General features: G+C 54.9%; 1 protein-coding gene across 1 annotated transcript in view; it reads left to right on the top strand.

Annotated features, from left to right (window-relative positions):
* The window catches only part of EPHA10 (EPH receptor A10), a 44,604-nt gene extending 33,873 nt beyond the window's left edge, over positions 1-10,731 (top strand). Inside the window, exons 11-17 of the mRNA XM_037381583.1 lie at positions 1,300-1,485; positions 2,259-2,320; positions 2,444-2,647; positions 4,405-4,554; positions 4,749-4,942; positions 5,048-5,212; positions 5,743-10,731. Of these exons, the coding sequence (XP_037237480.1) occupies positions 1,300-1,485; positions 2,259-2,320; positions 2,444-2,647; positions 4,405-4,554; positions 4,749-4,942; positions 5,048-5,212; positions 5,743-5,857 (1,076 nt within the window). The 3' untranslated portion in view covers positions 5,858-10,731. The remainder of the gene's footprint in view (positions 1-1,299; positions 1,486-2,258; positions 2,321-2,443; positions 2,648-4,404; positions 4,555-4,748; positions 4,943-5,047; positions 5,213-5,742) is intronic.
* Positions 10,732-14,777: the final 4,046 nt, after the last annotated feature.

Below are 14,777 nucleotides of genomic sequence, written 5' to 3'. Positions count from 1 at the left end.
TTCATCAACTTCACTGCCTAAAACTTAAAAGCAAATTAAAATCCCCTCACTGGGCCCTAGAGCCTCAATTGCTAATGTGTGCCAGAACATGGGAAACACGATTTTTCTTTGTCGTTTCTGTTCCTAAAGATAAATTCAGCTGCACAAAAAGGAAGAGGTGGAGGAAGGGAAGAGGGAAGGGCTTGCCCACCAGCTGAAGGGACCGTGTTGCAGGGGAGAAGACACTGAGGAGAAGACAAGGTTATCTTTGTGGCTGCTGAGCGGAGCAGCTGAGGCTAATCCCACATACCTTTAAGAAACAAATCAGTGTTTGAAAAAAATCAAGAAAGAAATTAGTCATTTAAATACAAGGAATCCAGGAGTGCATTTGTCTCACTGCTGACCTAACAAGTACCTTGGCTTTCAAATCAATAAAGCTTTTCATAGCTACACATTTTTTGCTGTTAAGCCAATATTGGCCTTTTATGTTATGAATTCGGTCGCTCCTGCTCAAGCGCGTGGCTGCGCAGAGTGGGCTGTTCTGCCTCAGCCTGCAGGACGCCCCTTGCCCGGCCGCGCTCTGCTCCGTGGGGAACAGACCCTGCGTGTGCCGAGCAGAGGGGGTCTGTACCTGGGGGTTCATCTTCCTCCCACGGGCAAAAAGCAGAACATGCACTTGAGCAGAGCATGGAGAGGATGGCGTAGGAAGAGGAAGAAGAAATTGCATTGCATTTTCACAGGTTTTTGGTATCACGTGCTGATGCTAGACTCGTGTGCAGGGCTGTGTGTTCAGCAGAGGAGGGGGAGGATGGGAAAACAGGCTCTGGGGGGGAAACTCGCAGCCATGGGGGGCTCCGCATGCTCCTGAGTGTGGGCTGGCAAATCCCTGGATTCGCCATGGGAATGTCTTGTCTGCACAGCCAGGCACATTGCTGGTGCTACAGGAGTGCGCTTTACAGTCCCAAAGCAGAGAAAATATCCCCTAAAGGGAATCTGACCTCCCAGAAGAGGACTGCTGCCCTTTGCTTTGTAGCAGGTATAGAGAGTTATATATATAACCTGTCTTTATAGTGCCTTGCACCAACTCAGTAAAGCATCGCCCTTGTCCAACAATGCTGAGAGCTGTGAGGAAGCCGTGAAGCCAGCTGGCAGGTAGCTCGTTCTTTCACGGTCTGGAAATGGCAGAGGGATCTGTGTCGGTGCTCAAAGGAGTGGTGTGGACGCTATGGCAGGGGGTCCTCTGGGAAGGCACGGTGCCGAGCCGCGGCTGCGAGGAACTCCTGCCTTGGATGCCCTGTAACTCGTCTCTCTGCTGTGCAGGGGAGTTTGGAGAAATCTGCCGGGGCTGTCTGAAGCTGCCCAGCAAGCGAGAGCTGCCGGTGGCCATCCAGACCCTGCGGGCAGGGTGCTCGGAGAAGCAGCAGCGTTCCTTCCTGGCGGAGGCATGCACCATGGGCCAGTTTGATCACTCCAACGTCATCCGCCTGGAGGGGGTCATCACCAGAGGTAAGGGGGGCGCCGGGCTGCACGACACAGGGACACGGGGCAGCTGGAGCCACTTGTGGTGGAGGAAGGCTCTGCTGCGGGCAGAGCGCCTGAGCTGTGGCTTTGGAGTGATGGCCTGGTGCTGGAGGTGCGATGCTGTTGGCGCTCTGTTGGAAATCGGGTGTTTCCTTGTGGTTTAGCTACTTAGCGTTCTGATGATTAATAAAATGCTTACAGCTAGATTAATAAATCAAAGACTGGCTTAGCAGCAAAACTGTGCGCTCTTAATAAAAGCAAATTGAAGTGAGGTTCTGTCAGTAAAACAGATGACTCTGATTGCTCCCAGCTCTTCTGGGAGTGTGCGCGCTGAACTGGTCTGCGGATGCTGTACTTAAATGGATATTCATGTAAATCCAAAGAAACGTGAGCATGTGTGCTGGTTTTAACTAGCCTGTTCGCTCGGGAAGGCAGTATTTCTGTCCTGACTGTTGGGCTGAGCTGGTTGCTTTTGCTTTCACTGGGTAGTGCAGTCCTCCTCTGTGGTGTGGTTCAGTGTCCTGATAAAAGGAGCATCTGGTGTTGGGATCTAGTGGGATCCCAGCTGGGAACGGCAGGAAGGCCTCGCACCCACTGCTCCTTGTAAACTGGGATAAAGTCCTCGTCTCCCGTAGTAGCCAGGCAGCGTGGGCTGACGGTGCCCGGGGGGGTAGCACCCGGATTTCTGACACCTGCAGAGTTATTGCTGCCCGAGCCGTGGGCAGGACTCACGCGGTGCTCCTTGTCTGTCCGTGCAGGGAGTACCATGATGATAGTGATGGAGTACATGGGGAACGGCGTGCTGGACTCTTTTCTCAGGGTGAGTGCTGTGGGAGCTGGTGGTAACTGCGGGCGTCTGCCACCCACCCAGGCTCTGCTGGCCATGCCCCCTTGAGCTGGGCACTCCTCACTTTGGGCTTTTCCTCCTCTATTTTTTTAACAGAAACATGAGGGACAGTTCACAGCCACCCAGCTCGTTTGCATGTTGCAGGGGATTGCCTCTGGCATGAAGTACCTGGCAGAGATGGGCTACATACACAAAAGCCTTGCTGCCCACAAAGTCCTTGTGAACAGCAGCCTAGCTTGCAAAATAACTGGTTTCAGACGGCCCCAAGAAGATAAGATGGAGACCATCTTCTCCACCATGGTAAGCTGCATTTCCGAATTCTATTGTCAGCGTTCCCCAAAAGCAAAATGCTGACAGTGTGGCTGCAAAACCTGCCGCAGAGGTGGGTCTCCCTGGCTGCAACGTGTGGTTGTGGCCAGGAGCACAGGGCCTGGCGCCACTGGAGAGGTTTGCAACCTGCCCAGAATGTGAATAAGGATCCAACCCAAAGCCAGCCAGCTGGCACAGGTGGAGTTAGTAAGGCATACAGCAATCCTGCTCCAGAACCTCGGTTTTTCCTGGGCTCATGTTTCCTTCATCATGTACGAATGGGGGCTCTGCATCTTAACAGCTTCTTTCTCAGCTATAAATCAGACACGTTCAGCCAGGGAACTGCAGAGCAGCTGCCCAGCACGGCTCTTCCTCTGGCCGCAGCCCTGCCACGCGTCTGTGAGAACTGGCAGAGAGGTGACGGGCGGCTGGAGGCAGCCCTGGCAGCCTCAGGGTTCCTTATGTCTGTTTTATCACTTGTAATGAAATTCATGGTTTTCAATTAAGAATTTAAGTCCTGCTTGATTCACACTTACACCTCATCAGCTCTGTTAGCCAGCTTGTCTCCCAAGTGCCTGCGTTTGCTTGGCGAAGCTGCCCGGGAGCCCCTGGGCACAGAGCTGGGGGCAGCGCTGCTTCCACACCCCCCTTCGGCACGCTTTGTTTGGGGTGCATCAATGCATGTTGAACTGCAGATCAGTGAGACATTTCATCGGTACCCTGCAGCCGCCCGGCATCAGCTGGGGCTGTTAGCGTGTCGCATTAAGCAGGCATTAATATTTTAAAGAGCATTGATTCCTCAATCAAATGAGCACTTATTGTTTGCAGAGAGAGCGTTGGGCAGCGCCAGGGAGGCAGCAGCTGATTTGCGCTGCCTGCAGGGACCTGGTCCCTGTGTCCCAGTGCAGGGTATGGGTGTCCCAGTGGGAAGAGCCTGGCTGCAGGGTTTGCCCCGTGCTCTGCCAGGAGCTGCACTCATTTGCCAGCTCTGAGCAGACCAGTGGCAGAAAGAGTCTTGGCCAACTTTTTCAGCCATTACCGCTAGCTGGGTGGAGGCACACTGGGTGCACTGGGCAGGGAGAGCACCACTATCCCGTAGTGCCCCTGGCAAAGCGCAATGCCCCTCGCTGTGGCCAGAGCTGCCTGCAGAGCTGCAGCTCAGCCGTGCTGCAAAGCTCTCGAGCGGAATTGCGCTGGCGTGCCGCCGGATACGGAGCAGCTCGCTCGGTGAGGGGGATGGAGAGCACAGCAGGAGCCCTGGCTTCTCCCAGTGCGGTGCAGCAGGGCTGTGGCTTTGGGGTGAAGGTCTCCCCGCTGTTAATTACAATTAGCTGCGGTCTCTGTCACCTGCTTTCCTTAGCGCATCCAGAGGGCTCTGCAGACACCGAGACGGGGATTGCTAATTACAGGAGAGCAAGCCAAGGTGGAAGGACTGTGTGTTTGTGCAGCTTTGAAACGGTTTTCATTAAATATTAATGTATAAAATGCCATCAGCTCTTCCCAGAGACATTCTCCTCTCCCATTAATATTTCAGGACTCACACTCCCATGTAGCATACAGTTGCATGGCGGTTTTCAAAGAGAGGCAAAAGTTTTCTCTTAGTATTAAACCCGCACGTAGCACGCGGGGTTGCTTGGTGGCTGCCCTGCGATGCCAGGCAGGGCACGGTGAGCGGCCACCTGGGAACCACGGGCATCAGCTACATCCTGCGGTGCAAGCGTGTCATTTCTCCCCTTCTGCCCATCCAGCGCGGGAAGAGCCTGGTGCTGTGGTCAGCCCCTGAAGCCATCCAGTACCACCACTTCAGTCCGGCCAGCGATGTGTGGAGCTTTGGCATCGTCATGTGGGAAGTCATGTCCTACGGCGAGAGACCCTACTGGGACATGTCCAACCAGGACGTGAGTCCGCAGCGGCCGCGTGGTAGATGACGATGTTGCCGTTGCTAATGATGTGCAGGTGGCTCCGTGGTGCGCAGAGGAGCTGCTGCCGCTCCCCAGGCAGGGTGTGAGGAGGGAGGTTTGCCCCAGGGGGTTGCATATGATCTGCGTGGCAGCACCTGACCCCGTCCCCCCACCTCCTTTGCCCGCTGCAGGTGATGAAGGCTGTGGAGGATGGGTTCCGCCTGCCCGCCCCTGTGAACTGCCAGCCGCCGCTCCACCAGCTCATGCTTGACTGCTGGCAGAAGGACCGCAGCCAGAGACCCAAGTTCTCGCACATCCACAACATCCTGAGCAAGTTGGTGCAGAGCCCAGAGCCCCCGAAGTGCCCCAGCTCCACCTGCACCAGGTGACCACCCTCTCGCTTTGCTGGCTGCTGTTCCCCTTTGCCTGCCGGCTGCCACCCCAGGCGTGCCGTGCCTGCTCCCTCCTCACCGCCCTGCTTTGTTGGCAGGTCCCACAGCACGTCTATACCCCTCACCGAGCGAACCTTCTCGGCCTTCCCGTCTTTCAGCTCCGTAGGCGAGTGGCTGGAGGCAATAGAAATGGGCAGGTACAAAGACAACTTCACAGCTGCAGGCTACTGCTATCTGGAATCAGTGGCCAGGATGACAGCCCAGTAAGTGAACTCATTTCCTGGCTATAAACTGGTGCTGCTGGGTGCAGCATGAGGGAGCTCGGCTTTGTCGTTAGTCAGGCGTCACTAAACGAGAGGACAGATCTTCCACAACATGCCTGTAAGAGCTGGCGTGGGCTGGACTGCATGTGTTGTGCCTCTCAGTTGCTGGTTTTTGAAGCAGGGGTTTAAACCTGGAGTTTGCGACTTTAACCTCTCATTTCTGACAAGAGGAGCGTGACCTGTCCCTTCCAGAAAGTGGAGTCAAATCTAATGCGATTTGGCGCTAACCTGTTACGCAGGCAGCACGGGGGGGCAGGGTTGGGAGCTCTCACGTCTGGCATGCTGCAGGCTCGTGCTACCCCTGGGTTCCTGGTTGGGGCCCGTCTTGCGTCGGCTGGGACCACATGTCAGGGATTTCTTGCTCTGGCAGGTCTGAAACCTGCGCTGCCCTTGCCTGGGAGCAGCTGGTGTCGGGGTGCTTCAGAGTTTAGGGCTTGTTCTTCGTGGCTGATGCAGGGCTCATTTTGCAGAGACATCCTCAGCCTGGGCATCACGCTGGTGGAGCACCAGAAGACCATCCTGAGCGGGATCCAGACTCTCCGCGCACAGGTGATCCAAATGCATGGCCGAGGCGTGCAGGTGTGAAGCAGACCCCCACAGCGGTGCGGAGCACTGACCTGGTGCTCCCAGGGAGGAGCAGCCAGCCAGCCCCAAACTGGACCAAATCTCTGACGTACCGCGGTTTCAGGTGGGATGTAGGAATCACTGGGCTGCTGCCAAACAAGTCATTCCACGTGGCAAGAGAGCAGGGCTTCCCGTCCCCTGTGCCGGGAAAGCCAAGGATTCCTGGGTCACACGCCTGCGGTGTACCTAGGTGGACGTGGCTCTCCCCAGCACTGTTTTGTAAAATGAATCAAACTGTAATAATGCCATTTCGTATGGTAATTAGGTTAACAGGGTGGATGGATGTTTGCGCACTGTCTTAATCCAGAGTTGACAGCATTTTCGTATCTAGCATCCTTCTGGTGAAATCCATGGGTATTTTTATACAAGCTGACATGTTCTAGCAACCCCACAAGGAGCTTTTATTGCTTTTATTTTTAGACACTGGAGCACAGCTCACACCCAGCGCCCAACTCCTGGAAGGTGACTTTCCCCATCTGCTATGCTAAAGGAAACTCTTTCCCAGCCACATCCCTTCTGCTCCGAGAGTTACTTCACTGAGCCTTGACACCCCAGTTGGTGAACAAAAATATTCTCTGCTAAAGTGCGGAGCAAATGGTGCTGAATGTTTCTAAGGCTCCTTAGAAAGGAGCCTCCCAGTTCAGCCAGAAATGGGATGAAAACCTGGGAATTGGTTTGGAGTGAGAGAGACAGCGGGCATGGCTGTGATTTGGGGGGCTGCTTCCCATGTCCACTCTGGCAGCATATCCCTGGCCGCTGGAAGGGCCCCCTCAGCTGCGGGGAGTGCTCTTCCCCGCCTCCTGCTCCTCCTCCTCCTCTGGCCCCATGCCCGGTTGGGAGCGGGGAAGGGAGAGGCAGAAGCCTGTCTGGAGCATCCTGCCCTGCTGTGCCGGGGCATCAGTTTTCCACCACAGGTCAATGGCTGGATGGAGGTCCGTGCCCGAGGGCTGCAGTGCCAGCGCACCCCACATCACCCACAGCCTCTGCAGCAGGTGCACCTCAGCTGTGGGTGCTCGGGGTGGCTGTAGGGGCTGTGCCGGGAACTGTGCACCCCAGCCCCACACTGACCATTGCATCTGTGGGATCCCTGAAATCCTGCCGTGCAATCCAGGCAACCCAGGGCACATCAGCACTTTATTTTATTGCGGACAGTAGCGCAGTACTGCCTGCCTTGCGTGCCGGCAGTTCCCACTGATGTGGGCCTGATCCCTGATGAAAAACCTAAATAACACCTGCTTAATAATAGAAGTTTCCTTGAAGTTAGTTAATGAAATGCATCTTTGCAGCCTTGTGTGGAGTTTTGTAGGCCTTTTATTATCATCTGTAAGTGTTGCAAATGAATTAGCGATGATGAAAGGCAAAGATTTATAAAGGGAGTGAATGCTGTGGGAGATGTTCACAATGTGGCTGGAAATCTGTTTGAGTCAGATCCTTCTATTAACCTGCTCTGAGAGGATGAGGATCTCTAAACGATGATGGAGCGGAGGGCCCTCGGGCATCTCTCGCGTGGCTGGCACAGCACCTGCCCTGCCGCGGTGTCTTCCCCTCCCGGTCATGCGGTCAAGCAGGGCAGCATGGCCGTAGGTGCTGGTGGCCATCCTGGCCCCGCTGGCCATCCTGGCCCCGCTGGCCCTTGCACAACACGTCGCTGCAGGGATCCAGCTTCTGCTTAGCAAAGCCTCATGCACTGTCGTTTTCTTTTCGCCAGCCCTCGGGCTCTTCTGGCTCGGCTGCATGCCCAGGAGTGCTCCAAAGTGGCAAGATTTCACTTTTTTCAGATATTTTAGCTTGACTGCATCAGAGATCAGAACTCTCTGCCTGAACTTCGCTGATCGGTGGTGTCAAGAAGGTGCCAGCTAATGGTGGATTATCGCTCTTTCTGCCTTGTGCCGGCGTTGCTGGGCAGTGCTGCGCTGGGCACTGTGCGCTCCCAGCTGCTCTGGGGTCCCGCAGCCCCGGTGGCACTGGCTGGCAGGGAGAAGGGCACCTTCCACCATGCAGGTCCTGAGCTCCCAGTAGCGAACCCCAAGGGGGGCGTGAGGCAGCACAGAGACGTGTGTGCAGAGCTTGAGACGGGAACGCTCGCCCTGCAGGACCCGGAGCTGCTGGCATGCTGTGGGCAGATGCGTGCTGGGCACGCTCCAGGGAGTTTGCTGCTCACCGGGGTAAAGAAGCTCTCTCCTTCCTGCCACCTTGGCACTTTAAACAACGTCCCCCAGTGTCACTTGGTTATTAGCGGAAATAATTTTGTCTTTAAGTTTGGCCCTTGTGTGGTCTGGTCGGTCACTCGCCATCCTGCTGTTTCTCACCCAGAAGAGTAATAAAGGTGAACCAAAACCTTCATTTGGTAGAAATGCCAGATCCCAAGGATCAAGTGCAATTTGTATGCTCTTTATGTTTACATTTTATCTATAGAGAAAGTATATTATAGTTCTTTAGGCAAGGAGTTGAACCAACTTGATTCCGGATCCTTTCCCCCATCTCCCTGCTTTTGTCCTGTCGGTGGGATCTGCAGCAGCCTCCTGTGTCGGGATGCCGGGAGCTGCAGCCGGTGGGTGCAGCTGCTTTCAGGGAGGTCTGGGGAAATCCAGGGCTTGGTGACGCGGTGACAGAGTGCTTCAGGGTCTGGGAAACAGAGCTGGCTGTGAGCAGGACCCCCAAAGCAGACCCTGTCTCCACAGTTTGGGGTGCGAGGAGGGGCCGGCTGTGTGCAGGGCTGCCCCAGTCTGCCCCCCACTCCCTCTGGACGCTGCCTAGTGGAGAGAGCGAAACCCCAGCACAGCTTAGCCAGAGTCGTGGCACTTTCTCCCAGGACACGGTGACCGGTGGCTCGCTGGGAGCTGTGGGTCCCTTGGGAAGCCTCCGTGGCCATGTGGGCAGGGGTCCCTGCCCTCCCGCAGCCACTGAGCTCTGCAGGGGGCTGGCAGCCCCGCAGCTCCTGTGCTGTTTGCTTGTGTGAGCGCCTGGTGCTCGCTCTGTGCTGGAGCACTCCAAGTAAAAGTAAGACCATCTTTCAATCATCTCTTTAGCATTCCCCCCACTGAATTAGGCTCCCACCCTACCTCCTCTAGCACAAACCGAACTGAAAGTGTAATTTCTCTGTCTGCGTGTCTCTAGCTGTTCCCAAAAGAAATTCAGTATTTAATTACTTTCCTGACTCTACCCTGGTGAGGGTCTCGTGGTGTTTCAGAAAGCTGTTTCTTTTAGACAGTGTGGTTCTGTGGATGGGATCATGCTCTAACTCAGCTGAAACAAGAGGCATTTGCTTTCCTGGCCTCTCCTTCAAGAAAGAAAAGAAAAAGCACATAATGGAAATACGCTTCCTAGCCTAGCTCGTTGCAACAGTAAACACTTTTAATTGAACTCCTCATCAATGCTGAAGATAACAAAATGAGCAGATTAAGCTGTGGATTGTTGTGATGATTTTAAAATTAACTTGCCTCCTCTCAGCACCTCTCTTCGGGGAAGTATTCAATGCCTTATAATTAAATTAATTAGCAACACTGTTTTGAATCTGCTTGACCAAGGGAAATGCCTCAAAAATTATTTCAGTCTCTTTGTGCATCCAGCGTCTGACCCTGTGCAAGGCTCCTTCCTCCTCCCTTGGCTGCGGGGAAGCCCCAGTCACATTGGTGCTAACAGGGGCTCAGGACCGGCCGAGCACGCTCCCCGTCTCTGCAGCAGCGTTAGCATTAATGGGCTTGTTCAGGGAAGAAAAAACGACGAGTGTTTGGTAATCTGGGGGCTTTGGAGCTAATAAATGCTGTTCTGAGAGGGTTAGATTTTAGGTGTTCAGGCAGAGTGGGGGCCAGGTAGGAATTAGAGGAGCGGAGCAAGTGCAGGTATCTGAGCTCGTGTGCAGACGAGCCTGTTTGTGCAGGGAGGGGAAGCACCTGGAACACAACCCCTGCCCCTCAGTGTCCCGCCGGCTGTCGGTGCCTTGTGACGGTAAAGGAGGACACTGTTTCCATCGCGTGACCTCAGGAAGAGCAGTGCAGCTCTGGGGGGCAGCGATGTGGCCCCGGCATCCAGCCTCGCATCCTCAGCGTTCGTTGCTGAGGCAACACTTTGCTGCCCTGGTACAGTAGCAGGAAAGCTCCTTTTCCTGGGCTTTGCTTGGTATTCCTCATGGGAACGTCTCCGCTGGGTGTTCCTTTCTGCTGGGGAGAACAGGCACAGCCTCTCCTGGGGCGGCTGGAGAGCGATTCCCACTGGGGAGCGATTCCCTGCAGCTTTGCTTTGCAGGAGGGGCCCTTTCCCCTCAGCTCCCTCGGCTGCAGTCCCCAAATCTCCCTCCTGTGTCACGTCTTGTTTTCCATGAGGTCGGAAGGACGGACCCTAACCACATGTCCAATCTTGCACTGCATCCTGCACAGCAAGGCACAGCGCCTGCGGGATCAGGCCCCATGGGGCTATAGGGGTGAGGGAGGGGGCAAGGGACGTGTCTCCCATCCCCAGGGACGGCAGCATTAGGAACAATGTGCTGGAGCCAGGATTTGGGAAGCTCCGGCTGCAGCCCGATGTGGTGCTGCTCAGTGTGGGCAGGATGTGCCGGCACCTCCAACAACCCCCTCGCGTGAAACCAAAACTGGAGTCAAGTTGGTTCATCTCCACACGCTTTTTGATATTCATTAACCACGTGTTATATACTGTAAATACATACTTGAGAAGTCAATATATATTTTTATAAGCTTGAAACAAATGTAATATAATATCATAAGGGACACTGTGTACATTTCATGTTTGAACTATAGTCAGACATCTCCAGGGAATCACAGTTGGTTTGGAATAATAATAATAATAATAAAAGGTAATAAAGATCTATTGACACTTTTGTTAATTTTGTATTTATTGAACTATGTTGGAAGACTGCAATAATAAGATATCTAAATACCTAAGTAAAAACAACCACTGATTCTGCCCTGGCTTGTCTGTGTGGGTCATTTCAGGTGTCGTGGTGAGGGACAGACTTTAGCAAGGGTAGCAGGTGTCAGGTAAGGAATAGTTTTACTAGTAGCAAGGCAGGAAAGGCTGCATTGTTTTATTAAACAGCAAGTGTGATTAGAATAGAGCCTTTGCTCCTGCTGTGGAGGTGGCAGCAACAGTGGAAGTCAGGGTGGTGGTTTCTTGCTACTGACACTTCGTTACGGGGGAAAAAACCATGACTGAACTAGTAGTGGGTGTGTTTTGTGGGCAGAAAGGTCCGTCAGGGGGCCTGTCAGGCCAGATGCTGTTCAGGCAGGCAGGAGTCCTTCCTGTCACCCTGAGGACCAGATAACCTTGGAAGTGCTCACAGTGTGGAGCTGTCAATACAAGTGCAATTGCCAGTCTAATGTACGTGTTGCTGTTTAAGTGTGGGGATGCTGCTGAGCAGAGGGAAAACACTGCAGAGTCACTGTGCTCAAGGCATGTAATTAATTGTTTAATTGAGTAAATGAAAGCAGTGTATGGCCAGCATGTTAAATGCCAACACTGCACAAACAATAATATTTAGAAATAATCCAATGCAACTCTCACTAGTTTGCATTTCTTCTCTTTTTCTTGGGCTGCTTAATGCCAAAGAACATGTACAAAAGCCTCGTTTCGGCACGCTGACAACAGTGACAGCTGCTAGGAAAAGGGAACTGAATGGGTGCTTAAAATGGGTGAAGTCTATTTGCCTTCTGTCGATCAATTAATTCAGCCAGTCTTCACTAGCAGCCTGGCCGGGGCTATATTGGCACTATAAAGAAATAATTAGAGCTCTGAAGCGGGGTTATGAATAGTGGATTGCGAGTGGCGGCCAAGCAGATGTATTTTTTGCCTGGAGTTATTGGCACTCGTGCTTCCTGTGGTCTGTGGGTGATGGTTTTACCTCTCTTCTGTGACCTTCGTGGCACAGGCTCAACTGGGGGCCGTGTGACACCTCCCCTCTGGGCGTGACAGCGGGGCTGAGGACCCCTGTGCTGCTGGGGGGCTGGTTACACCCATCACAGCCAGCGGCGGGGGTGTGCAGTGGAGGACAGGAGTGATGCTGAGGGTGGTGGGGGTCTCCTGCTGCAGGCATCGCCCTCCCTTGGGGTCTGGTGCGTGGGTGGGGGCAATGGTGAAGGCACAGCGTGTTGGGCCGCGTGGAGCGTGGGCAGGGGCGGCTCCCTTGGGGAATGTGCCGGGCAAAGGCTGCGGCGTGCCGTGTAAATCGAGCCATTAATAATTGAGATCGCGTCAGATGGAAACAAGTCTGCTGTAGGCTGCGCGCAACGGCTCGCGGAGATAGCCGAGAAATCATTAGCAGCTGCCTCCCCGTGCACCAGGAAAGGTCAGCGTGAAAGGCGGTCAGAGCGGGGCGGGCACCACAGGGCTCCGTGCCGTGGCTCCACAGCCGCCTGCGTGGGGGCTGGCAGCTGTGAGCCCCCCCCCGGGGCTAAGCCTTCACCCCGGCTTCCAGACTCGGGAGCCCTTCTCCTGTCTGCCTTGGCAGGTCTGGGCTCATCGCGCTCGAAGCCTTGTGTGGGGAGTGGAAAAAAACCAAAGCTAAGGAAGGTAATTGCCCAGAAATGAGTTGTTATGCACCTGTATAATTAGCGGGTGTTAATGGCACTGAAGGGGCTCCTTCCCCACTGCCACCCTGGCTGTCCCACCGCAGGTCCACGCCGGCGCAGTTCGCCACGTTGCCTACCGCGGAGCAGATTTGCTGCCTTACTGGGTCAAGCTGCTGTGCTGAGCGGTGTCAGCATCTCCCTGCCCTCTCTGAGTTGGACAGTTTGTCTTTATAACTTAGTGCTCGCATTTTTACAGCTGCCCTGTTGCAGTGATGGATTGCATGGGCTGACAATGAAGCTGCTGCACCTTCTTCCCCCACCCTCTGCTGATGCAGCTGACCAGACTGCAAATATCTTCTGCACAACAGACCAGAGAAAAAATTCTCTCCTTCTAATTCTGCTTCCCTGATCTGGAGGTTTGAGGGGAAAATCACAGCCTGGTCTGCAACTGTGCATGTGCCTTGTATATCCAGCAATGGACTTACCAGCTTTTGACACATGCAGTGTCTTTCAGGAAGAAAACTAGCTCTGGAAAATGTCTGGAAAATCACAGCAAACAACATGGTTATCTCACCATGTACAGCTGGCCCATGGCTGAGCAGTGCCGGTGTCAGCTCCCTGCTCCCCGTGCGCCCAGGCTGTGCCTGCGCCTGTGGCTCACCCCCGGCGCTGGTGGAGAGCACGCTGCAGCGGAGGACGTTGCTCTCTGGTGACAGAGGAAGGATCAATAAGCTGTTACAGCTGAGGCGCAGCAGAACGCGAGATGCAGCAGCGATCAGTCAAGGAAGGACTCAGCACTTGGCAGGTGCTGCTTCATAGGGGGGGATTTTTAAGATAAAATATTTATTGCACGGTGCTGGTGAGAGCAGCTGGCCGCAGTGCCCAGCCAGCCCCACCTGTACCCCAGGAGCTTGCCCCTCGCTCCCACTTAGTGGCCTCAGGCATGACATCCATCACCTCTCCCCTTCCTCCTTTGGACATTTACTGCGGTGAGGCTGCATGGCCCCATCGCTGCTGTGATGGCTGATGTGGTCGGGACGAGCCACTGCCCCCGTGACAGCGGCGTGGTGGGGTCAGACAAGCCTGGCCTCGCTGGCGTGTGTCCCTCGTCCTCCTGGTGTGGGAAGGAGATGGGCAGGAGGAAAGCAATGCCCAGGGAATGTTAAAAAGAGCCTGGCTCTAGAGGAAGAGCAATGTTTAAATATGAACGACTGCTAATTATCAGGAAGAGCCGGTGCCATTTATCATCATAATCAGCTATCTGTCAGTTCAAGTGTCACCGGGACAGATGCATCTTTCCTCCTCTTATTAATCTCCCACCATCTCAGTGCACAAGAGCGATGCACACGCTGGGGCATGGCCAAAACCCTGCAGCACCCACCTCCCCGCCGGGACTTTGCCACAAAGGATGGGTGCCCTCCCAGCCGCTCTCAGTGCCGTGCACTGCCCACCCTGTCTGGGACAGGGTGGGTGCCTCCGTGGTGGCACGAAGGGACAGCCATCCCCCAGACACGGCCATGGGGCAGTGGTGGAGGTGCCCTGCAGAGCCCAGGCACCCTGCAGAGTGAGGGACAAGGTGTCCACCCTGCGTGGTGTGCGTTCAGAGCCGTGCCCTGGTGCGCTCAGCAGCTCTGCTCACCAACCAGCAGCACAAGCCCGGGCTCTGGGAAAGGCTAAAAGCCCACATGGGGCTCGTCAGCCTTTCCTGGAGGAAAATGACGGATGAGCATGTAAAGCGGCGCTGTGGGCGATGGACAGGTGGGTGATGGAGCGATATCCTGGGCAGTGTAGCCAGCTGTCAGCTCCGCAGGGAGCGCTGGGGCATGGCAGCAGCCAAACATCAGTTGGGAAACACAGGCTGCGCCGGGCGAGGGGAGCACATCCCCCAGCTGCGGCTTCCTTGGGAAGCGTGTCTGTGCCCCGCCGGCTGGGCAGCAGGCAGTGGGGCCAGCTCTCCCTGCGCCTGCCGCGTCCTGCAGGGCTGCGACTCTTGCGCTCTATTTGCTAATTGTAAAAGCTGAAAATGCACTAGAGGCAACGTGCTAACCTCACAGCCGTCGAAGGTGTGGTAAGCGAGTTTTCAGAGACAGGAGTTGTTGGGGGGGTGTTCAGCTACTCAGGACTTTGCCTGCACCATCTGCTTAAATCACTTCTAATTAAAGCAGAGGCTGCAGCCTCCCTTTCAGCCACCCAGCGCAGAGACAAGGCTGCAGGGACCAGCTCCTGCTGGCCCCCATCCCTTGCTGGGACCAGACCATCTCTGCCACTGGTCACACCGGCAGGAACCAAGGTGCCAGCCCAGGGCTTGTCCAGCAGGAGTGGTCACAGAGGTGTGGCTTGGCTGAGCCCACCGCAGAGCG

The sequence above is a fragment of the Falco rusticolus genome, chromosome 3 (assembly GCF_015220075.1).
Source record: "Falco rusticolus isolate bFalRus1 chromosome 3, bFalRus1.pri, whole genome shotgun sequence".
Classification (NCBI taxonomy): domain Eukaryota; kingdom Metazoa; phylum Chordata; class Aves; order Falconiformes; family Falconidae; genus Falco; species Falco rusticolus.
Note: the sequence above shows the minus strand (reverse complement) of the source record. Positions and strands in the feature narration are given on the sequence as shown.